The following is a 25,604-nucleotide window of genomic DNA, read 5'->3' as shown; positions in this document are numbered from 1 at the left end:
AGTGCGTACGAGTACTTTTTTCCTACCTTCTCTTCCCTCCCCTCTACCCCCTTTAAAATAATTTTAATTAAAGGAATTCAAACAAAAGAGCGTTGCTAAGCGGAGCTACAAGCCAGCAGATCATATGAACAGCAGTCAAATGTTTCAACCTCCGCTGCGACATATGCTGTTGGCAATTGCAAACATTTTATTAGTTTGAACATCGAGGAACGCTGTGCCCAAACAAAAATGAAGAGACGCAGTGTCGCACCAACTCGGGATCTCCCGAAGGATAAAATGTGATTATAAGATATCAACATATCAAATCTAAATACCCTACTATTGTGATTTGCAGGTAGTTTCAGGCTCTTCATGAAGTTTTTAAAAAACTACCGCGTCAATGCAGGGTTGCTGGACGGCTTCTTCTATTCATGGCTGTTCGAAGATCTGTCTACATAGTTCTCGTCCAGGTGAGCACATGATATCTACAATGCTTTCTAACTGTTGTTGAAAACTTTGTGTGACCTGAAAAAAAAAACAAGAAAATATGTTAAGTCCCAGTTTCACGTGCATGAATAAAGACTGAGGATGTATTCATTCCAATAAAATTAATATGAACCAAATGTGAATTTTGCACGTACAGTTGCCTGAATTATTAGAAAGAGTTTCAGGTGTAGGAAATAAAGATAAAAGATGTACTCTTCGCAATAAAATTAAAATAAATAAAATGGGCATTTTGCAGGTGGCGTTGCCTAAACTAATGGGTAAAAGCTGTATCAAAAACTTCTTCGCTGGACTCAAAAGCCATCAACACGACACCAGATGGTGTGAGCAGAATGTTTCACTCTAACATGCATCTGTCTTGCAAAGAACTGAAACCTGTGGAGTGGGACCAAATGTTCTCACTGTCTTCCATTCATTATTTCAGACCTTGCCGCTACAGATGAATACCCAGTGATGCGCGTCACGAATCCATATGAAATCCAGAAAATCACCGCTGTGGCTGGATGCAGTAGTTGATGCCGGAATAAGCGTTTTTACTTCGACAACAGTGGTGCTAGGATAGGTGTTCTCCTTTAGCCTCATCCTACTACACGTTGCGCCGAGTCATGGTGTGAGCGAAGTTTTGGAGGCGCTATAGTCTCTTTTTGATGATAGCTACAAATACTGTCACTTTGGAATCATATGCGAACGTAGTGTATGAACCTGACTCAAGGTTTGTCCTTTTTAATCTTGGCTAGAGTTTGTGGTTATCGGGATTTAATTTACGTGAAATGAACACTGAGGATGAAGTGAAGGTGCCATGCATTTCTAACGAAAGAGATGATACTTTCACTGAAAACAGAGCTCTTATAATATAAGCAAGGTAAATAAATAAATGCCAGACGGCACCACTGGTTGTTCTAGCAAACAAACGGCGGCTCGTCAAGACAGTTTTGCCTGCGATCTCTGAGGCTGAGGTATGATGCTATTTACATCTAAACAGAGATCATGGAGTCCTTTCCGACCTTGACATCACAAGTTTGAATCGAGTAGCGGGAATACTTTTAAAGCCACACTACCTGACTGACCTTGTTGCGCCAGTTCTGATACAATAAAACTCTTAGGCAATCCTCGCACTGGATGAATTGCACGAGGTAGCAACCAAGCGTTCGTGATATCATGTACTGAAGCACTAAAGCTCGTTTTATGCGAGGCGGTACGCTTAGATTCCTTATATCCGAAGTCAGCGGACCAAAATTGGTTACATACGAGGCGCAGTAATATCTGAGTTTAACCACGAAAAATCGTAATAACGGAGGTTATCGCACGAGCTATAATATTTTGGCATCCTAACGTCTGAGAGCCACCCAAAAGCAGTTCAAGACCCTATCTGGTGATCTTATAGACTAACTCTACTCCCACTCCGAGTTATTTATCAATTCGCTCTCGCCCTACTAAAAGCTAGCCGTCTCGGTTAGCACAGTTGGTAGAGCTACTGCTCCGGTGAAGCGGTGGTCTCGGATTCGAACTCCGGACCAGGACGAATTTTTCTTCAAATATGAAAATTTTGAGAAAGCTGTATAGCTTTCCTTTGCAGCCGCATGGCTGCGCTTGGGGGTATGCCAATGACTAATTACTCCCTTATTACGAATCTACTCGACCTCAGGGGATTCCCCTGATCTTTTGACCATTAGCACACGAAGTTTGGTGTTTATTTTCTTCCACCGCAGAAAGAGGGAGCCGAGACAAAACGCCAGTTGACCTGAAGAGGTCCCGGCAAGATGGCATACTTAAGTTCGGTACGTCCGAGGTTACCACATATCAGAGGTTCATTATATCTGAGGTGGCATGCTGAGTACGTATAGGTAGCGTACTGTGGTTGTTCGTAGGCGTTTCGGACACCTGCCACTTGCTACTGATAGGTGGTGGTCGCCATTTTCGCTTGAACAGACCACTGTAATGCTAACGCATAAAAAAATTACCTGGAGCTCCATCTAAGGGATAATGTGGAAGCATAAAATGTTGTAGCATACACGCTCGAAGACATGAAATTGAAACGCCGCAGATGAAATTTAATTATTACGTGTATCTGCCACTTCCTATATAATTTTATAACTAAAGCCGGGAACAGCTTATTTTTTTATTACATCACCGGAATGTGAGCAGCTGTTCCTTCTCGAAGCTGATTTTAATTTGGTATGTCTACAGGAGTTCTCGGGTGTTGCCAGCTAATCTAACCTTTGTGTAATCGACACTTGGCTGCATGAAATGTGAATGCTCTTAAACCTGCCGAGGAAAGATTTAGGTACTTCCTGCCACGTGTCGCATAATGCGCGCGTTTGTAATCTTCAATGCGAGAGTTACGGAGACCTGGCGTAAGCAGAACACTGTGAAAGGTAACGGTTCTTCCACCATACCTGCTTTATGTCGGAAGACAATTGATCAATACCGGCTCTCAGCCTGTCACATTCATCCTGCAAGAAATATAGTTTTCGGTTAAGTGCATGTCATGGATTAGAAAAGAAAAGAAGAGGAAAGGAAAGTTCGTTTTAAAAAATTCAGGGGGCACTTTGGCTCTCTAAAGTGCTGCAAGGCGAGCGTTTCCTGGCGCTCTGTTTGTTTTTGTTTACTTTTTATTCCTGACATTTTTCATTTTTGCTCCTTGTCTTGTTTTTATTGTTTATTTTTATTTTCATATCCTATTTTATTGTTTTTATTTTTGCTTATTTTCTTATCTTAATTTTCCTTTTCTTGACTTTATTCCTTTTATTTTATTTATGAAACCTATGCATTCACTAGATGCGCCTTTATTCATGCTGGAACCTTGAGCCTTCGTGGCGGAGTGGTAGAGTCTCCTCCTCAAATGCCAAAGGCCCTGGTTCAATTCCCACCCTCGGCGCAGTTTCTTTTTAAGCAGTGACGCCGAAAGGCGGACAAATCTGCCGACGAGTCTGTCGACACGGCTGCCGACGCGCCTGTCGACATTCTTGCCGACGCGTCGGTCGACACGGCTGCCGACGCGTCTGTCGACACGGCTGCCGACGCGTCTGCTAACGACAGTATGAGGCATTAAAGGCTTTCGCCTTAATATTTTCCTAGAGGTAACCCTCACTCGATGAATTTGCGAACTGCTGCTATTTCTTCCTTACGCCGGGATTTGGTTATTGCGGAACGGATGCTTGAAATATGCCTGTTTTTCTGCACTGTTGTAGTTAATTGCACAGAACGGTCTTGGTATGTTTTTGTGCACAGCAACATAGCAAGGATCATTATGCGATAAGGACAAGGGCACCACTGCATTCAGTACTTACGTTATGTACACCAAATACCAGGCGATAAGACACACACTGCACAAACGCTAAGAAGGTATTGTGCGTTTTGAAGATTCTTAGCTAAAATACTGAAACGGAGACTTCCATTGTGACTATAATTCTGAAAACTGCACACTTTAAACCCTTTCTGCATTCTATGCAAAATTTAGCATGGAAGCCTAACGAAATCTCAACATAAACGAAGCAGAGGCATGAACCTAGCTAAAGTAAACATCGTGGCAATAACACACCCGTAGGAAAGGAATGCCTCAGCAAGAAAACTTTTATTAATGTGACGACACGAGCAATATTGTGAGTTTTGCTTACCTGGAATGCAGAGAAGGAAGCAGCAACACCCCCTTTGAGGTCCCTAATTGCCAGTTGAGCCTGCATCAATACGTGAACGACGAGACCTCATTTTTCTCCTAATACTAATAGAACTGAGCGGCAGATTTTCTTTCATTTCATCCGTTTAAAACCGGCGCATGAAGGCTAGATACATTTCAATATACACTGCTCTTGACTCTGGCGCAAATATTCAGCGCTATTAACAGAACGACGAAGACAAAAACACAAAAGACGAAAGGGGCACCCGACCTGTCAAGTGTACTTTTGTGTCTATCGCTCGAAAAACTGCGCTGAATTTCCTTCATTACAGTCATGGTAAACCAACTAGCCCCACAGCGTGTATCGTCAAATGCTCATAACTGCCTTCCAATATGAACAAATACTTAAAATTTCAAGCTCATAGTGCCCTTTAAATCGAATAAATATGCAAACGATGCCATTCGAAGAGCTCTAATATACGATCTACTGGGAACACCGAGACTGGTTTCGAGAGTGCTTACCTCGTGCTGTCGACTTTCTGCCTCTTCTTTCATCATAGACAAAGTTTCCTGAAGAAAGGCATGAGATCATCATCATCATCAACCTAACTACATCCAGTGCAGTACAAAGGACTTTCCTATATCCTCTGCAATTACCGCTATCCTGTCTAACTGCAGCCAATCTATCTCCGCAAACTTTCTAATCTGTGGGCAGCTGGGTTCTAGAGCTCACTGTTACTATCTCTTCCCTACCATGTTCGGTTAAGTCAGTTCCAAGCAGCCACATACTCGCAAATAATTTGACGGGGCTGCTGAATGTGGCACTGATATCTTTATAGCGTTTTAATTAATAAGCTGTTTTTGACACACGAAAATAAAGAAGCACACACTCATGAGCGGAATGTTGAGGTCGTTTCAAACAGTCATCATGAAATAGGATACGAACGTGTAATTCATGAAGTTGTATGTGGTACGCCTGACACTTTTGTACAATAAAGCCCTAGTTAAATATAATTCATATGTTCTCTGTTTACTTATGATTATAAAGAAACTTCAATGAAGAGGAGCTATGTGCTTGGGAAAGCAATGGTTGCCTGAAGATGCCATTTCGCAGGTGTTTTCTACTTGCTTGTCTAGGAAATACGCAAGATTCAAGCGCCCTCAGACCGTGCGCACACTTTTTATTGACAGCTTTCAACCCTGATCAAAAGAACGCAAAGCGTGGAAAATCTATTCGAATGGTGTCCTACCTGCGGCTATTCCGACTGCTTGCGAGCCTGGGAGCAGTTAAACGACAACAGATTTTAATATGACCGTTTTAAGCTAGGGCTAAAATGACTGAAAAACGTATGCAATAGAAAGCGAGGCTACAGCTAAGCGAAACAAAATGCGTGTCCGGATAACATCAGTTAACATGAAGGCAAATGCAAATTTATAGCTTACAGAGCAATGATCCCATAACAGGGGTGAAAAAAAAACGGAATAACTTTGTTTTGGAAAGAAGTAGCCATGTTGCTATCTTTTGCGACATGCCTGAAACTCAGTACATATACGTACTGAAGTCCAAAGCTTTTTTTTTTGTAGAGCATTGTTTTTCGTGAGCTACTCTTCCGTTGTACGCGCACTTGTACTTGAAACTGTTATAATTGGTTTGATTAGTAAGCGCGAAAGACAACATCATGTGTACAGCTGTCTGCCAGTGTCGCAAACAAGCACAAAGTGCAGAAGCGGTAGAAATGTGAATGCGTGCCAATACAACAACTGCACTTAAAAAATAAAAACAGTTTACTTTGGTTCAGGTTGGCTGATCGGTGTCAGGTGCAATTGGGTTCTTGTTTTCGATTCAGTTCGCAACCGAGGGGAAACGCCGATCTAACAAGAAAAACTGTTTCACGTAATGATAGCTGAATGCTCTGCGTAGTGCTGTGCGACGATTTTTTTTTCGTAGATGCGATAACTCCAAGGCATATTTATAACTGTGCAAGATAGGGTTGGCTTTTGGTTGATTTGTTATGATTGCGACAGTAACAGCGACGAAAACACTATGTCCTTGTGCACAAGAATAAAATAAGTAGGCAAGACACAATATTCTTATGTGTCTGAAGTGTAGCGCTCAGCAGTGCGATGCAGGGCTGGAAAATGAATGAATGCGCTACAGAATATGGCCGTTAAAACGAAGTGAACTGGCGCATTTGCTTCAGCAAAGCGAGAACTTACGTCTTTTTTACGCAGCTCCTCTTTTAGCTGAAAAAAAAAGAAAGAGAAAGGGAATTGCAACACAGGACACTCACATCGTCTAAAACGAAGTCATCAAGACTTAGCAGCCGTAGTAGAAAGTTCAAGGATTCCTGACGAGCGTTTTGCGTTTATATTTAAAGAGAAATTTGCAGATTAGAAGATTTTGCCGAAATGACTCAATTGCATGCAGCAAGACTAAGTAAAATTTTGCCACAACGGCAGGCACATCTATTGATCTTTGTTTTACAAAAGCTGTGAGAACGAGAAAAAATTCCTGCACGTGAATGAAAGTTAAAAATAAAACCGCGACACACAGAAACGAAAAGCCAATAGTTAATAACCTTTGTAATCAATGAAGGAAAAAGGAGAAAGACCGTGAGTGGGGCGTATTGGTACAGGATCAATAATCTAAAAAAAAGGCAGCGTATAAAGTTGCTGCTGCTGCTGACGATTATCCGAACAACAAAGGGCGCAGGTCCTTCTTGTGTGTTTAAGTCTTGTTATCGCTGTTTTTTATTCATTACAACCATTATCATCGTCAGCCTAACTACGCTCATTCCAGGAGAATGGCCTTCGCCACTCAACGAAAATTAACACTCTGCGCTTGCAGCGGTCATCTTAACCGTGAAAATTTGCTAATCTCGTTTGGCCACGTGACTCTCTGCCAGTTCCTGCTATTTGCTTTTCTTGAAATACACTTAATTACTCATCAACTCATCAATTACTCATCACCATCATCACAATCATCCTGATTATGCCCACTGCTGAACAAATGCCTCTCCAATATCTCTCCAATAACTGTCCTGTGCCAGCTGTGGCCACCGTATCCCCGCAGACTTCTTAATCTCATACGCCAACCTAACTTTCTGCTTTCCCTTGATACGCTTGCCTTCCCTGAGAGGTCAGTCCGTTACCCTTAATGACGCTACCCATCAGTTGTCATTCCTTCTCATTACAAGCTCTGCCCTACCCATGCCCATGTTGTCTTCTTGATTTCACCTAGGATATCATTACCTCAAGTTTGTTCCTTGACCCATTCTGGTCTGTTAGCATTTTTACGTCACCACTATCGTTTTCCTTGGCTTAGGCCGCTGCTCTGACCTAACTTCGGATTCAAGCCTATTCTTTGGCCTTCACATTTCCGCCCCCTATCTGAGTACTAGAAAAATACAGCTACTACATACTGTCCACTTAAGTCACACTGGTAAACATTAAGCAAGAAAAGAACGCCAACCAAGAAATAAAAATAAAGAACACACTACTTTTCCCCGGTTCCTTCATCACGTGCGACTGCGGGGTAGTTGCAGCTTGCCTTTTTTAAGTCCTCGTTTAGTCAGCCGTTGGGTTACTGGCCGTAGACCGTTGATGTAAGCGGGGGGAACGGTTCCAAGGGAGCGGTTAACATTTCCTCGCGTCTGGTTAATATATCATAACTAACCTAAAAGCCTTCTGCGCGGGCGCGGCTCGGTATCCAGCACAATGGTCATCTCGAGGTCAGTCTTGTGGTCACACGCCTCGCGGGGGTCCTCGACCGCCTTTCGATCTTTGTTCAGTTATTTGACTTCATTTTGTGGTGTCTTTCCTTCGGGGACATTCTTGGCTTCGCCAATGTACGACACCGAGCACTTCGAGCAGGGGATATTGTATACCACGCCTTGAACTTAAATTAGATCCCTTTTCACAACCAGAGAGAGCTCTGTGGAATGCTTTCTTTTGAATTGTAAGGGTAAACTGGTGTTCATGATCTGTGATTACCTGTTAAATGTACTCCACTCCACCCCATTCCTATTTGATCAGTTTATTTCCCTCTCGTGGTGCGGATCTGCGCTCACTACCTGTCGTAAGCAGGTGTATTCTCTTACCTTTTGCGATGTCTGGCAGCCTATCGTGAACTCCTGTTCCCATCCTTGTCTACTGAACGTTACCTTATAGTTTTATTCCATTAATTTGTAACTAATCGTTCTGCTTAGGTTAAACTATTGCACTGGCCCAACCTACATTTATGCAAAGTACATGCGATTCACAACTCCGTTACAAGTACCGTCTGTGTTTGTGGAAAATAACCAAAAAAGATCTGCCGTGGCGCAAGAATGACTAGACCGGTGAGTCGCTAATGGTTCATCTTCAAAGGAAAACGACGCGCACAAACTGGACGGAGGAAAAGACACACAAAAAGATTGCTGAGTCTATGGACTTCCTTTCTTTTGTGAACGTTCTTTTGCTTTGAAGGTCTAATGCTGGACATCTAGACGACACAGAATAACTTAGCACAGAAGATTTCGCTTTATGCGCCGTTTTGTTAATCTGGCGGCGAATTTACCCGTTATGATACAAATTGGTCGAATCATGAACACCGCGTTCTCACCGAAGTTTTTATGCACCGGCAGCTATCTTCCAAAATGAACATAATGGGAAGAAATAACAAACAAGAATGCGCCCTTGGAATTAAAAGGGCCATAAACTGGATTCAGGTGAACGCGGATATCATAACAGCTAAGCGAACCCCTATTTTATCCTAGGACACAGCGGTTACACAGGGTCACATAGCGCTATGAGAGCCTTGCTTACATGCTCTAGAAACTTCATTTATTGATGCAATCACAATCATCATGTATCGTTATGATTTTCTCGTTGTTTTCGTAGTCTCGTTAGTGTCTCGTAGTCTCGTTATAGATTTCGCTAGTCTCTAATAATAGTATCGTTGATAGTCTCGTTATGATTTCCGCCGATTTTTGTGCAGTTTTTCGCGTCGTAATAAATTCCTTATCCAAAAGCCTCCACCATCATGATGCCAGAACGAACAATTAGCTTAACTCCAGAGGTCACCTTCAAGACTCTGGGCTGTTGAATGCCGTCGCTTGAAAACAGCTACAACAAAGAAACAAAGAGTCGCCTACCATTATACTACCCGGTGTGTTGCGTAAGGCTTTTGCACTCTAGGAGAAGCCTTTGGGCTACGTATTTCAATAAATATGTGCTCAACTTCATTGAACTCACCTTCCCGTTTTCATCTTTCAGGTTGCTTATTTCGCTCTGTGCCTCTTCGAGTTGCTCAGCACACTGAAACTAAAAATGAAGACACCGCGTAAGCATACATGGCATCCTGTTTCAAGCAGAAAAACATGCAGAAACCCATTTTCCAACTCATTACGGTATTTTTCGAATCAAGTGTTGATTGTGAGAGGCATGAAGAGAGACTTTTGGCAATAACTGCGCACACACAAGATAACAAATGAAAGCAGACACAAAGAGGAGCAAATTTTAACGGGATTTTATTATGACTGCAACAAAGAATATACGCTTTCACAATCAGGATGATCATTCAGACGTGACAAATACAGCAACTTTAATGCCACACGTGCCGAAATCCAAACGCGACCGTGCCATATTTGTTCCTCATAAAGAACTTCAATTATTTATCTAGTAAAGCAACTGAAGGAGCAGTCACGCAACGAGGGCCATATCTAAGAATTTCATTCGTCTCAACAACCGCTCGGGTTAGCCGATTCCTGTGTTAATACAAAATCGGCCAAGCCTTAAATATAGGACTGCACTCTTGCACGAACTACAATGTCTTGCCACCATAACCGTATTGCCCTACCTAGCGATAATTTCCACCCAGACGCTCAGTTACGCGTCGGCCAGTTTGGCCGATACAGCACTCTCCGCATGAGAGTGGCACCAAATGCGCTACGTCTGCTTTGCAGCGCACAAACTTCCTTTGATACTCTATCGCGCATCTTGCAGTCATGTTTCTTTTCGGAAGCTCTTTCTGCACCGTTTTGCTAGTTTTGTGTGGGGCCGAGATTATGACTAACATTGCAGGGAGATCCTACATACTTAAGGTGAACGCATATTTTGTGAATGTACGGCATGTCATCTATTTTTTGCTTCTTTCTGGCTGCGGCTTTTGTTGCTCCTTGTGCGGTTTGTTTTTCATTAATCTTTGTCTTCATTTTTATATTGGTAAGCTGCCTTGAATGTCAGGAGAGTGCCTGAAAAACGCACTTCGTCCACTTCTTTCTCTGTCAGTTATTTAACTCTTATGGTGTACATCTGCGGTCACTAGCTCTCGTAAGGAGAGGTATTCCCTTCACAGTCTGTCTAAAATAACCTTGGTTTTCTTCATTCTGATTCCTACGCCTACTTTAGTGCTTCGCCTGTGTAAGTCTTTATTAACGGGCATAGCTATTCCGATGCTCCCAGAGATATTTATGCAAAGCACATGGAAGACACTGAATACTCTGCAACCAGGACTGTCTTTCATTAGACAGTTTAAGCTGTGCCTTTTTACGGCCAGCGGGGCGGAGCGGGCGAGCTGATGCAACAGCGGAGAGGCACGCAAGAAAAGAATTTTAGCCGGGCGGATCGCACGTCTTCTCGAGAACTCTGAAAGTACCGCAGCTGTTTTCTCTTTGCCGCCGCGCCGCCTATTGGCCAGTTGCGATCACGTGATTAGGCGCCGCCATAGATGGTCCACTCGCTCTAGGAGCCGACGGGGCGCAGTGCTTCCGAGGTGGTTGGACGGAGTGTTTTACGAAATAGCACGTTCAGTATCGCGTCTGTGTGCGTGTGTGTCTGTCTGTCTGCGTGCGTGTGTCTGTGTGCGTATGCACGCGCGTGTCTGTGCCTCTATTTGAGCGTATACCTGCGTGCGTGTGCGTGTCTGCGCGCACGTGTGGGTCTGTGCGCGCGTCTGTCTTTGTGCGCGCATGTGTGATGTGCGCGCGTGTGTCTGTGTGCGTGTGCGTGTCTCTGTGCGTCGTGTGCCGGTGTTCGTGCGCGTGGGACAACTATAAACGGCTTCGGAGACGTTGCTTTACGAGATTTTTTTCCTGCTGGTCATCGAAATTGCCTAATGAGGCTTAAATAAAAAATAATAAATTGCGGAATCTAACGTCCCGAAGTGACACGTTAGCTATGAGGGGTGCCCAAGTGGAGCGCAGTGGGGGAATTTATGCCACTTGGAGTTATTTAACGCGTACTTACATCGCACTGCGGACGGGAGTTTTTGTATTTCTCCTCCATCGAAATACAGGCACAGCGCGTCCGCATGATATCTGGCTATCTGGCCACACAGAGCGTTGGCCCCCTCGTCGACCTTGGCGTCGCCCAACTGCCTCCCACAAGCATCCGACCGGCGACTGACCAGACGGAGGGAAGAACAGGCGTCAGGAAACAGTAAGCGTAAAGGGAACGTTTTATACGCAGCAGACTTCCAAGTGAACCGATTTACTAAACGTTTTGCTATATCCCGCTCGTATGTACGAAGCCTGCTGGCTTTAAAGTTTTCCGGGTCCCGAAAACATGCATTTGCGAACTTCTCACGGAAGCGATATGACAAGCCTGCTTCTTGCGTTGTTAGCTCACATCCGTGGGCTCAAGAATACGAGAGGCAGCGCAGCTGTCGTGCGACGCTTTCAAGGTTTTCGTAAACCCTCACCTCATCTAAGCTCTCAATCATCAATACTTTCATCGATCAATTTTTGTGCAAAACCGTTGAACAAGGCGGCTGCAAGGGAGACTTTCTTCGCCTAGCAGACGACGCGCTCGCCGCGCTGGACCACCTCTGGCAACAACACCTCAATGTTGCCCGCGCGCCGCCCGCTGGTTGCGGTACTTTCAGAGTTCCAGTGACTTTAGAGTCGCTTGCTCTTCTGCTCCACCTGTCGGTCACAATTAGAGTCAGAGTGAAAAGGATATCAATTAAGCCTGCTAATAATGAACTGAAACTGTTTACTAACGGTAGATTGTGTTTTTAGTTAATTATTTGGTAAGTGTTGCATTTTAGACGTACAAAAGAGGCTGCCACCTTGAATACCCACACACGCCCGATCACTCTTACGCACGCTCGCGCGCTGCGTATCGCTCCGCTGGAGAGGGCTTCCCAGCGGGCGTAAGCTTCGCTCCGCAAAAACGCTGGCCGGCCCAGCGACGCGCGCATGCAAAGTCGTCCGCTCCTCTCCGCTGGTCGTAAAAACGCTCAGCTCGAATTGCCTATTGCTGAAAAGGAAAAAGAAAAACCTAATGCTGTACAGGAATGGCTAGCTGGGTGAGTTGGTACTGATGCATCGTCCAAGGAAAACGACACGCAGAAACTGGGGATTCGTACAAACAGACCGCGAAGTTTGTGCGTCTCTTCTTCAGCCCCATTTGTCCGTGCTGTTTCGCTTTGAAGGTGTATTGCTGGCCAATTAGATGACATCAAAGAATTTAGAACCAGAGACGTCTCGGATACGAATATGCCATTAGCATTAAAAGGGCAATAATTTGATTAAGCTGACTGCCTATTTTACAACACTGAAATAAACCCATTTGTGGCCTTTGTTTATAGTGTAAAAGTTTATTTTTTTTATTCTACCGCCTTAATTATTTTCATCGTCTTCATGAAGTTCTTCGGAGCTCAATAAAGCCGGCATACCAGAGCTTCCAGCTTCTTGTGGTCAACACGTCCGATTTGCTGCACTGTTAGGTTGCCTGCAAGACTCTGGACTCTTAATTGCCGTCGCATGAAAACAGCAGCAACAAAGGGGCACCCATTTTCACACCACCCAGTGTGTTGCATAGGATATGGCTGTTACACTTTCGAAAAAAAACATTTTGAATGGATACTTAAATAAACATGTGCGTGTAACTTGACTGCTCTCACCTTGGCGAATTTGGCTGTCATGTCGCTTATCGCCTGACGGGCCTTTTCGAGCTCCTGATATAGCTGCATTACAAATAAAGATACCACGTAAGCATACATGAGCTTTTTTTTTCAAGCAAGAGCACGCACACAAAAACGCATACAGACACCCATGTTCAAACTCATTCGCGCATTTTCTTAACGAACTGGACATAGTGAGAGACACACAGACGGACAGAATTTTGATAAGAGACTCTGGTATTAGTCGTGGAAATGACGTGGGCGTCACTCTTATCTTTTTGTTTGTTTCCAGGAAGACGCCAAAAATGCATATTTTCCTCCCAGCTGGCCAAGTCTGCCTTTTTCTGGCAGTTCAGCTAGCGTCTCGCACATTTCGCTAGAAGTGATTACCTGCGGTAAGCTCGGAGGACGCGATAACCCCACTTGCCAACATTACACTGTCATTTCACACTGGCGACGACAGGTGCAATTAGAGGTTTTGCGAAGCACACAGTCCAAAACCTATTTTTGTTTGAAGTGTTCTGTGTTTCCTCCCTCTCACAAAACAAATTACAGTGTTTAGGCTTGTGGCGTATAGAGCTATATCCTAGAAAAGAAAACTTTACTGCTCTCAGCAAGAGGTATTGTTCCTTCTAACACACAGACTTAGTGCACTGCAAGGGCTCGGGCCCGCCCGAAAGCCCGGGCCCGGCCCGGCCCGCGGGCCTACACGAGATCACTACACGAGATCACCTACACGAGATCACTGTCCAAAAGACGGGCGTGGCGAACACTACTCTTAATCACTTCCTTCTGGGTTAAGAAGAACCAACTTTCTGCAAGCCAAACTGTGGTTTCAGAACCTTTGTCGGCCAGTTTCTTATCGGTCTAGTAGCAGTCTACTTGCTCAGAGTGAGTAGCATATCACAAGCGTTACTGTGAAACGAGCCGGGCCGGGCCCGGGCTGGGCTTCACTCCGGGATTCACGGGCCGGGCCGCGCCCGCTAGAGCGATAACTTAGCGGGCCTGGGCCGGGCCCGGGCTTGAAGCCGCGGGCCTGGGCCGGGCTCGGGCTTCAGGTCTCGGGCCTGGGCCGGGCTTGGGCCTCAGATTGAGGCCCGTGCAGTGCTCTAACACAGACCACGATGGTCTTGCCCGTTCAAAGCGCACGACAAATTTTCGAAAAAAAAGACAAAAAACGGCAGGCTGTTATACAGCGTGCAGCAGCATTTTTGTGTTAGTGCGAACGCTTGTGCGTGCACACGCACGTCTGGGCAGCGTACTTCGCTGCGTCATTCCTGTGGCCTGCGCTATAGGATTGGCGCTCCAGGAGAGTAACAGAAGAGGACGTTACAGGAGAATAACGCCCTCTCCTTCCATGTCGAAACAGAATGACGCTAACCATGCGGCAGCCGCGCTCTGCATTGACAGCTGTGACGTCACTAACCACCGCGTCATGTGGCGGCCACGCGAACTTTCTTTCCCCTTTGTGCGCCGAGAAAGCAGCGCGCTCATAGTGGCCGCGCCGCGAAGCTTCACAGTGCGGTTATGCTTGCATAGGAAATCCAGAATGTCATGAAGGCTGTCCCTGTAAAAACAAAGAGGACAGATTGTGACGAAAATATTACTAAGAGATGATGCTCTATTAAATTATTTAAAATTTTCAAAAGTTAATTTGGTGGCATAAGCTGGGACTGCGGCGTCCTTCAGTACCTAGGGGATCCTCTGCGACTTATTCGCAGCAGTGGAGTCCAGTGGGTTTCACCGATTGTACATAAGGCGTCAAACCCTGGCTTGGATGGGGAAGGAACTGTTGGTGTTTGCTCGGGCTCAAGTTTGCAACATTTTTTTTATTTTCAAAACTTGTCTATGTCTTCCAGGTTCTCTAATATGCGAGAAAACAAGTGCAGGTGATGCACAAAATATTTGCTACCTTCGTATGGCGCTCCCAATGGGATTCCATGCGTAGTGACAACCTGCTTCTTTCCCTAGAGTCCGGTGGAATAGGCCTTGTTCACTTATTTCTGCATCAGCTTGCTTCGAATTCTTTTTTTTTCCAAATCGGTGAATCAGTCCATTTTAGCAGCTGTGCTTATCAGGAGTCTTAGTGCTCATTTACCTTCCCTATTCGCACCGCTGCACAGGCTTGGGGAGGGGCCGCTATGTTGAAGGAAGTTGCGGACACCTTTATTTCTGGTTTATTTGTTTATTGAGACTCAACACCCCAAAGCGACTAAGGCTAAGAGGGATGCCGTAGTGGAGGGCTCCGGAAATTTCGGCCACTTGGGGTTCTTTTACGTGCACTGACATCGCAGAGTACACGGGCCTCTAGAATTTCGCCTCCATCAAAAATCGACTGCCATAGCCGGGATCGAGCCCGCGTCTTCCGAGTCAGCAGCCTAGCATCATAACCATTAAGCCACCGCGGCGGTCTTGCACCTTTATTTCCCCACTGCGTGCTTTTCTTTAGATTACTTGTATAGCCCCTCCAGAAGGAAGATGACTCAGGTACTTAGAGTTTTTGTTTCCTGTACCTTTGTGTCAGCAACGTTTTCTGGAGTTTCTTGATGCCAAAGTTTTAAAACGTCTTACGCGAATGTGCATTTCATCTGCTGCAAAAACCTTTAAAGCACACATCGACGATGCCTCCCAAGGCATGGCTTCATGCTAAGGAGATGTTTGTGCCATGGACGGTGAATTGTCGCCTGTGCAGAGACACTGGCCTTTGTTTGATTCTGTGTAGTGATGCTATATTCTTCTGGGACATATTACAGTGAATACACAGCGAAGAAATCATGTAGGTGATGAAGGTAGGCAGAGATAAAGTGTGGCTGTGGTGTAGGGCTCCGAGATGAATTTCGAGTACTCTGGATTTTTCAACGCGCTCTGCCATCACACAGTACAATGGCGCTCTTAATGCGACAGCGTTAATGGCGCCGTTACGCAAAAAATCCGGCGCAGGTGTTGTCGACGTCGTAATTGTGAGCGAAAGATCATCAGCATACCTCTGCAGGTGGTTCACAGAGAGCGACCCAGAAGGCAGGTAGGCCAGCTAGATCACGTGATCTTGCAGTGTCCTTACAAGCTGCCCACCGGATAGTAAACTAACTGCCCGCCGTGCCAGGTGTTAGTTAAATTAGTGATTGGTCGCTCAGGAAGGGGGACCTGGTTCGCACAAGGCCCACCGCTGGGAGCACCTGCCATCGCAGGGCATGGCACATCACTTAGCCGCTGCACCACCGCGCCAGGAGCGGTATGAGAACTCCCAGGGATCGATGAATGCAATGCAGAGAATGACGTTCTGATTACAGTTAAAACCCGATTTAATGGAGTGAAGAACAGCGACGAACTATTTCGTGAAATCGGAAAATTCGTAAAACCTTTCCACTCTTTGAAATTTGAAATGGCAACGTTACGGCACCTAGAAGCTATACCGCAGCATCGTATTTGCCGACAATCCGCACCTGCGCATATGAAAATTCTTCCAAAGCGGCCCGAATCTCTTGTGCTTAAAAGCGCCACCTGGTAAAACGGATTTCAAGGCAAGGTAAGAAGCGCCGCTGAATGCCCAGTCCTTTGCTCCGTGCAGCGGCTCAGCTTGCGGCCCCGCTAGAATGAAACCAGGGCCGGGCCGCGACCTAGGCGCTTAGACGTCATATTTCGGCACGGTGCCAACAAGTTGAGAGACATCTTGGGCAAAATAAACGGGAAATAACCGTATTTTTTAGTCAGTTATTGCCGGAAAATCTTCGTTAAATCGGGTTTAGCGGTCGTTTGTTTCGTTATTTCGGGTTATTTAGACACTGAGCCCAATGGGTACTTGCCGGGGAATCAGAATTTGTTCGTTAGATCGGGAACTTTGTAAGAACGAGTTTCCTCAGATCGAATTTTAACTGCATGTGGGAATTAACCCATTACGCTATTGCGCCATACACTTAAGCCGGAGCTGAAGTGATCCCGTCGCCTCTGTTGAAATGTGGCCTTCGCGTATGGGCTTCGGTTCCGCTACCTCGTGGTCAATAGCCAAACACGATGGTCACTGAACCAACCAGGAAGGCGCCTGTCCCATACCCTGGCTGCCACGTGCAAGAAAGTAGGGAAAAAACGTCACTTACGATGTAAGGATCCACAGCCCGCTGAGGCGGCTCGTCACTGACACAGGGTGGACTTCCCTTTAGAAAAAAGTCGTAGGAGCATCAAAACGTCAGAAGAATCTACCTCCAGACACTGAGTACGCATGGTCAATTTTAGGGAACGACGAGGAAATAAATACTGATTGTTCAGAGAACGAGATACATCTTAACGATTAACAGAGAGATGTGATTTGGAAGTGAAGAACGGATTGGGCGAGAGCAGCCATACAATAAGATAACCGTCGACTCCGTGATGCCACTACTGCAGAAGTAAGGGATTGCTCTGAAGCTAAAAGCAAAGTCTGCTAGGAGCTAGATCTCTCCCTAGTCGGTTAACAAAAGTCAGCTGAGCTTAACATTGATCATTCTGAGACAGTGTCAACAACTTTTGCGTTTTATTCCCGCAAACAAAAACTTTTCAACTGTATTTTCAAAGAACCGCAGCGCATTACTCGATGAGACAATTTTTTTTGTTGCATATCAGTGTCAACACAGCAATTCTAGTCAGTACAGGGTGGAGACAGCAATATGTGTTATTTGTTTTGCAGAGTGGCTTGGTTTTATGGGGATTAACGTCCCAAAGTGACTCAGGCTATGAGGGGTGCCGTGGTGGAGGGCTCCGGTAATTTCGACCACCTTGGAGTTCTTTAACGTGCACTGACATCGCACAGTACACGGGCCTCTAGAATTTCGCCTCCATCGAAATGCGACCGCCGCGGCCGGGATCGAACCCGCGCCTTTCGGGTTAGCAGCCGAGCACCATAACCACTGAGCCACAGCGGCGGCTTTTTACAGAGTGGCGTGAAAATAAAATTTCCCATCTGGAGTAACACGCAGGCAGAAGTAAACATAGGCTGTTTTGGTGACAAGTCCCTGTTTTCGAAAACTCGTACGCGCAAAATCTCCTCCCAGTCTTCTTCAGGCTTCTATCGATACAGTGTACAAGTAGAAGAATATTCGCAGTAAAGCAATATTTGATGAGAGCTTGAATAATTAGGTTCATCTTTTCTCAAAGTACAAATAATGAAATAACGCTGGAATTAATAGCCTCAGAGAACATTTGTTTAAGCACTGGAAATACTCAGCAAGCGAGAGTACCAGAAGAACTGAATATTACACGAACATTGTATTCAGCAAAAAGCACGGGACGAAGAGCTGCTCATGGCTGCTTCTTCATGCGCAGCGCTTTGGCACATTTTTTTTTTCAGTATCTCCGTAAAGACAAAACAAAAATAGGAATCAGCCCACTAGGAGTGCGCAAGTTGAAAAAAAAGGCGCCCGATTCTACCACCATCAGAATAAAGGTTAATGCTCTTACGGTGAGATAATCCGGAAATTTCGGCGGTGTTTTCCCTTCTTCCTGCGCCGATCTCATCTGGAAGGTAAATACATTAAAATCACTGGATGGCTCTTGTTGACGCAGCAAACGACAGCTGCTTTACGATTTAGCCACACTCACTTTGAAGTAGGGACTGTCCTGCACGGAAGGCTTTCCATCGGCGCCTTCCGGACTGACCTTGCATGTAAGATATAATAAAACGCATTGATAAAACAAGGAACTTGTAGTTTACGCATGAACTATTGATGCGTACCGATTTGCTTACATCCCAAATACGAACATCCTGACTTGGAGTGTCCTGGTCAGCGGGATGTGCCATGGCTGCCTGCTGAGAAGCACAACACAAGAATTACGAAATAATAGAACTGAGAACGAATGCTTCTGGCATCGGCGATGTCGCACTGACATGCGGTTTGTGACAAACGGGAAGGAAACTAGCACGGATTTTCTTACGACAGAAAGCTTGGGTGACTGGTCGGAAGCCTTCGGGGTATCGTGACCTTGCTTGTTTACCTACGGTGGAAAGGAATAGTACAACTATATGTTTGTTTGTTTGTTTATTTTTGTTTATTGATGCTGTTAACCCTATTGAAGGGTCATTACAGGAGTGGTGGGGAAAAAAAAGAAAGCAAAAATACCAACAAATCTGTCATCAAGCGCATTGTACACGGACAAGTCATTAAAGAGGACGAGAGAAGTGTACACAGTGCCCTATTACATTGTAGAAGAGAGCAACAAAAAACATAATCACGCACACACAAGAGCATCTACACAGTAAAACACTATATAAAGACACGAAACACGATACACGGACTTAACCCAGTCATGTTAGCATACCGCGCTCCCGGAATAAATAAAAGAGTCTAAATTAACCAAAAATGCACTGAGCGAAGAAGATTGAACTACGGAATCGGGAAGCATGTTCCATTCTTTTATTGCTCTGGGGAAGAAACTATATTTAAATGCATCGTTACGAGTTACTGGAGGCGGAATATACATGCTAAGGCGATGTCTAGATGATTCATTAGAACGAATGTCGAACTAATCGGTCCTATTGATTTTAATTGCGTTACTGATAATAAGGAACAGAAACTTGAGCCTGCCGAATTTGGTCCTTAATTCTAACTTGGGAAGGTCTGCAAGGTGACACAGCTCTGAGGGGGAGTGAACACGGCGATATTTATTAAATATGAATCGAGAGGCTAACCTCTGAATCCTTTCTAGTTTTTTACAGTTTTTTTTTGCGTGTGTGGATCCCAGACAATTTTAGCGTATTCAGTTATAGGTCTAACTAGTTTTCTATAAGCCAAGTTTTTAATTTCAGGAGTTGTACTATGTAAGTTGCGCCTCAGACTCCACAGCACTTCATTAGCCTTATTGCATGTGTCCTCTACGTGCTTATTCCATCTAAAGTCGCTGGTAAATATTAGTCCCAAATACTTGTGTTCATCTACCCTTCCGAGCACATTATCACGAATACGGTAAGGAAATTCTAAGGTAGTTTTCTTCCCAGTGGTAGACATACAAACAGATTTCGAGGGATTAATGGTCATTTGCCAGTCATCGCACAATTTAGTAATATTGTCTAGGCTGTGTTGTATGTTCATTTCATCACTGGGAGAATTTGTTCTATTGTAGATGACACAATCGTCGGCGAATAATCTTATAGGGACAGAAACAAGGCTTAGCAAGTCATTAATAAAAATAAGAAATAAAAGCGGTCCAAGGACACTGCCCTGTGGTACACCAGATAAAACCGGTAATAAGCTGGACGTATGTCCGTCTATTTCAACGTACTGGTGGCGGCACTCTAAATACGAAGTAAACCATGTCGTTAGTTTGGGATTTTTAAACATAGTGTTGATTTTAAGCAGAAGTTTAGGGTGGGAAACTTTATCCAAAAGCTTTGGCGAAATCTAGGTAAATTAAGTCCATCTGTTCGCGGGAATTAATCGTTTGTGAAATATCATGAACTAGCTCAACTAACTGTGTAATCGTAGACAAACCTCTACGGAAACCATTCTGTAGTGGTGATAACAAGTTATACGTTTCTGAATAGTTCGATAAGTGTTTGGTCATGACATGTTCTAGTAGCTAGTATGCGACAAAAAATGAAAACCCCTGAAATTTGAAAACGCTAAGTGAGTGAAGGCGTGGTCCTTGCGCACGAATGCGCCGCGAATACAGCGCCCTCATTCGCGACTTGGTAAAGCGCTGCCAGCTTGCCGCCTTCTGTGCTGCCTACAACAGTACTTCGCGTTGATGTTAGTTATGGACCCCCCCTCCGGCTACTGACGACCTGTTTTTTGTTCGGCGTGTCGTCAGCACCGTTGGTGTTTTCTTAATATTCGCGTCAAAGTCTAAAACTCTGATAAATAAAATACGCTTCATAATGCTAAAAGTTGACTTACTAAAATTTTTTTCACACTGGCATTTCGGTTCTACAATTTAGATATGCAATTTTCGTACTTTTGTACGGAAGTTTCTGCAGAAAAAACGGGTGGTATTTACGTCACCGGTTCACGCATTTAGTCAATACATAATTACATGGCTTGGTTAGGCGTAGGAAACATTGCTTAGTTTCGGTTTCAACCACTTCAGCGCACCTGGTGGTGGGAGGAGAACTGATGTTTAAATATCAATGAATCCTGCACTGACACAAAGCCCGAGGTGTTGCGGCGATGACTGAATTGTCTGAAACACCTTTAAACGAAACTGTCCTGTTTTCGCCGGCAGTGATTAGAGGCGCGCTGTGGGATAAAGGTTTTTCTTCTGATGCCTATGTCATGACAACGATTCTATGCACCAGTTAAGTTTCCTCTGGCGGCTATTAGCGGAAGTGGGGTTGAAGTCTGAATTTGTTGGACAGTGGCATATATTGAAGTTTTCTACCAGGTGAATTTGCACGAGATGTTAACGCCATTTCGTGGGAACGAAGCATTGTGTGTGCAATAAGCGTATAACAACTGACGCTGTCAAAGCGCTATCAGAAGGGTTGTGTGGATTACACAAGACCCTCAAAGGACGCTGTCGAGAAACGCCACTCATTCGCATGTTCGGATTTCACTCCTGTTGAGCTATTTTCTGTTTATCTTGGCATCTTTTATCACGGGAAGCTTCTATATTAAGGGATTGCTCAGGAAAAAGAGTGCACAGGGCTACACTTACCTCAGGGCTTAGTACCTGTTGCTTCTGTGTAGGGTCATCCTTTCGGGGACCTTTGCAATCTTTGACATGTTGGAAGATGAGTTTCTTTGAGAACTCTTCATAACAACGGGGGCATTTAGCCATCTTCATTGAAGAAAACTGAAAAGGCAACGTATAGAAAATAAATCCGGAAAAAGTTTGCCTCCAAAATCGCTTTGTGGATTCTCAATTAGTAGTACGCGCTTGTGGTCCAAAAACGAATTATGAATTCGAAATCTTCAAAACGAATCAAATTACAATGAAGGCGAGAATATTTTAATACCTGCCAGCAATGATTCCGAATACTAAAGGTTTTCTACCAAAAATTGATGTTTAGCCCGAGAGAAAGTTACGTCTAAACACTTCACCGTTTCTGAAATGAACTACATGAAGCAGTGAAGAACAGTGAATGTGCAGGCCGATCCCAGTACCTCTATACTGAGCTCAGTATGTACAGAGTAGGAGTTTGTAGAAATAAAGTGCGCTGAGATTTTTCACTTCCTTGCAACCAAAACATTAGAGATTATCGCCTAAGGAGAGGCACAAACGCAAGTTTTTATTTTGAAATAAGATTTTATTTCAAAATAACTTGAAAGTGAAAGCAAAGATCCGTTTATGAAGTTCTCATTGATGATAACCGGACTCTCCAGGCCTGCACGTTTACTTCAAATGCCTTCTGTGCTGATGAACTGAGAGTTCCCAAGGAAAAGTCACTCTGTTCCTGCAATAAGCAGCTTAATTCCGTCTGCACTCTGTTGCTCACTTAGCTGTCCACTGTAAACTCTTCCGCTGCAGTATAGTTTAGTAGTCATATCGATAAAAGAAGTAACCGCTAAATAAAAGGCTGACCTCCTAACGGAACCATTTTTTTTTCGCAAATGCTACCAAAATAGTTTCTTAACCATGCTTCCATCTATCAACAAAAAAAAAAATGCTTTTGAGCAGCACTATTCAGTTTAACCGGACACAGAATGCCAGAGAACACACGACAGTCTGTACTCATCATGAGCTGGGAATGACAGCTTACGACGGAACTGACTCGTCACAATCCGTTAGGTAGTTAAGAGTCGGAGAAAATTACGGATGCTGTTACCGGAAGAGAAGCAGGCTGCTCACTGTCGGCCGGAACCTCTGCGATCTGGCCACAAGAGCAACGGGACAGATGGGCCTAGGAGAAAATTAAAAGGAATCTTTTCTGCAGCAGGAAGAGGGTACTTCAGAGCAATGTGAAAAAAAAAAATGCCCACGAAATACGTTTATGGGTTTATGAGAGCTTAACATCCCAAAGCGACTCAGGCTATGAGGGACGCCGTAGTGAAGGGCTCCATAAATTTCGACCACCTGGGGTTCTTTAACGTGCACTGACATCGCACAGTACACGGGCCTCTAGAATTTCGCCTCCATCGAAATTCGACCGCCGCGGCCGGGATCGAACCCGCGTCTTTCGGGTCAACAGGCGAGCGCCATAACCACTGAGCCACCGCGGCGGCTGGCCACGAAACGATTGCGAGAAAAAATTACAGAAATCCTATTAAATAGTTTATGGAGGAAAAACCCTCTGATGTAAAGCATAACCGTCATTGTCAAATTGTGCGAAACAACAAGCGCAGCGTGTCAAATTGTGCGAAACAACAAGCGCAGAGGGAGGACGACACACATGTACACAGTGCGCAGTGTGTCCTTCTTCCTCTTACAGGGGCTCATTGCTGTGGGAAGTTTTAAAATGAACGATCTCCACCATGCAACGCGCCAGAAGACACTTTTCATAAAAAAATTCAGGAGGCACTTAGGCTCTCTAAAGTGCTGCAAGGCCTTCCGTGGCGCCCTTCTTCCATACCTGGCGCACTGTTCGGCATTGACTGCGAGACTGTTACCCACGGACGCCTTCCGCCCCCTGGTCGGAGCGGACGACAACTATTTTATTAGTTGTCTTGTGCTTCAAAAGGGGGCGTCAGGAATTTGTGGGTGACCTTATTACTTCGAATCCGCGCACTCTGACGTCATAACCATTTCGACCAACCGAAAGCGTGACACCTCTGCTGACAACCTTCTGTCGACAGCGATGAGGCATTAAAGGCTTTCGATTTTAAAGGCCAGTTTGAAATCAGAAAAGAGGTGCCTGGAAAGTCAGTATAAGCACTGTTCGCATCTGAAGTGCTTGCAGATAATTTGTCTGGATTAGTTCCGAGCAAACATTGCACGGTTTAAGGCACGTACATCGAAAAAAAAAATTGTCGAATCACCAAAAAAATCAGTGCTGAGGAACCTCACGTACCTTGATGGCATTGAAAGTTATTTGTACTGGATTTTTTGGAGTGGCGTTGGGGCAGATAACTTTCAACGTTTTGATTTTGTCCCGCGCTGATCGATCTACAGTGAGCTTGAGTACAAGAAAAATGAGTATGAATCAGAAACATTTATATATAGAAAGGATTTTGAAGTAAATAAGAAAGCAAAGACTACTGCATAAAATGAAATTTTTTTTTTCCTTAAGAAAATTTCTCCCGACTGACGCAAGGAGGGTCCATCAGTGGTTCGGGATCGTTTTTGGGCAACTGCCGACCAACATACTTTTCTTACGCACACACGCTGAAATAAAGAACTTGTAAGATAAAGCAAACTTCCGGAAAGCTGTTTATTAGGCACGGACTTAGGGAGCTGCTACATGTGCTTAGATTTTATATTTTCGCAAGTTTTCTCTGCCATAAGCTGCAGAGGCACGGAAAACGCGGCCGTCATGTACACCAGCTAAAGATTTGGCCGGGTGTATCTTGATAAGAAACAGGCAACTTAATTATTTTCAGAAACCGTAGTGTTTGGAACCACAAAGCGGAAACTACTTGCGCTTTTTTGCACTTGTAGGGCTTAGTGTTTTATTTAATTTGTTACATCCACGCAAAAATATCAACAGCGCCAAGGGGATTTGTCAAACGAGAATCGGTTCTACATAGGCTGGGGAGGGCACTAGCTACAGCGTCTGACTACATATGTCTGCCAGGGTTTACTGCAAAATATTTGGTTTGGTTTATTAGGGTTTAACGTCCCAAAGCGACTGAGACTATGAGGGATGCCATAGTGAAGGGCTCCGGAAATTTCGACCACCTGGGGTTCTTTAACGTGCACTGACATCGCACAGTACACGGCTTCTAGAATTTCGCATCCATCGAAATTCAGCCGCCGCGGTCGGGATCGAACCCGTGTCTTTCGGGCCAGCAGCCGAGTGCCATAACCACTGAGCCACCGCGGCGAAATATACTCCGAACTGTTCAGGGTGGCAACAGTTGAATGTTTCGGCAACATGCTAGCAGCAGTATGTAAGCTAGAGTGCTTTGTTCGAAGTTCAACTAGTATAGTTCACATCTCACAGTGACTGCCGGGCCTATTCTACTCAACAATGAGGAAGGACGGTAGACTTGATTCAGCTGTCTATGAAGGCTGAAAGGAAAAGTCAGTACTTATATTTGCGCACTAGGGTGCTTCTTTCTCATGTCGAGCAGAAGTTCGGGCTAGTTGACTGGCATTTAGTAATGAAAAACAGTACACCCTGTAAACAAGGACATGAGAGACATGTAGAAGACCAGCGCTCGGCCTTGTGTGTCTGTCACTGGTGTCCCTATGTTTGCGGTGTTTAAAACTGCAAAATATTACCTGATTTATTAACTGCGAGGTTAAGACAGACGACAGAGCTATCACCCTACAAGGGCTGCTTGCCTTAAAGCATACTCTCGCAGTGTGCAGTGTACCAAGGATTAAGATATTTTGTATCTCGAGTCAAGCAAAAAGACAAAATACTGCAATGAACTAGCCAGAAGGTCCTTTTTTGAAAGTTTAGGCAAGTTTCAGGCAATCACATTATGGTGTTTTCAATGCTTCCTGTACATAAGTCACACATCGGGCATGGAGCTTCAAGCGAAAAAAGGCACGTTATTTACGCCTGTAATGGGAAATTTTGGCTTTTAACACGTGGACGCGATGCCAACA

The 25,604-nt window shown here is 44.7% G+C and overlaps 1 protein-coding gene across 5 annotated transcripts in view; it reads right to left on the bottom strand.

Moving 5' to 3' along the window:
- Positions 1-87: 87 nt before the first annotated feature.
- The window catches only part of LOC149329855 (uncharacterized), a 30,155-nt gene continuing 4,638 nt past the window's right edge, over positions 88-25,604 (bottom strand). For 2 of the 5 annotated variants that reach the window (XM_089560594.1, XM_089560595.1), the window contains exons 3-17: positions 23,899-24,003; positions 22,717-22,791; positions 21,606-21,743; positions 18,891-18,950; positions 18,691-18,765; positions 18,558-18,614; positions 18,417-18,473; positions 17,081-17,137; positions 12,987-13,049; positions 9,335-9,403; positions 6,317-6,343; positions 4,622-4,669; positions 4,101-4,160; positions 2,880-2,936; positions 88-504 (exon numbers count right to left, since the gene is read on the bottom strand). In XM_089560594.1, coding sequence (XP_089416720.1) covers positions 409-504; positions 2,880-2,936; positions 4,101-4,160; positions 4,622-4,669; positions 6,317-6,343; positions 9,335-9,403; positions 12,987-13,049; positions 17,081-17,137; positions 18,417-18,473; positions 18,558-18,614; positions 18,691-18,765; positions 18,891-18,950; positions 21,606-21,743; positions 22,717-22,791; positions 23,899-24,003 — 1,044 coding nt within the window. In that variant the 3' untranslated portion in view covers positions 88-408. The remainder of the gene's footprint in view (positions 505-2,879; positions 2,937-4,100; positions 4,161-4,621; positions 4,670-6,316; positions 6,344-9,334; positions 9,404-12,986; positions 13,050-17,080; positions 17,138-18,416; positions 18,474-18,557; positions 18,615-18,690; positions 18,766-18,890; positions 18,951-21,605; positions 21,744-22,716; positions 22,792-23,898; positions 24,004-25,604) is intronic. The other 3 variants (XM_089560596.1, XM_089560597.1, XM_089560598.1) reach the window with 3 other exon arrangements.

This window comes from Amblyomma mixtum, chromosome 9 (genome assembly GCF_055824585.1).
Source record: "Amblyomma mixtum isolate Tamu chromosome 9, ASM5582458v1, whole genome shotgun sequence".
NCBI classification, from domain to species: Eukaryota; Metazoa; Arthropoda; class Arachnida; order Ixodida; family Ixodidae; genus Amblyomma; species Amblyomma mixtum.
The sequence above is the reverse complement of the archived record's forward strand: the minus strand, read 5'-3'. Positions and strand labels throughout refer to the sequence as shown.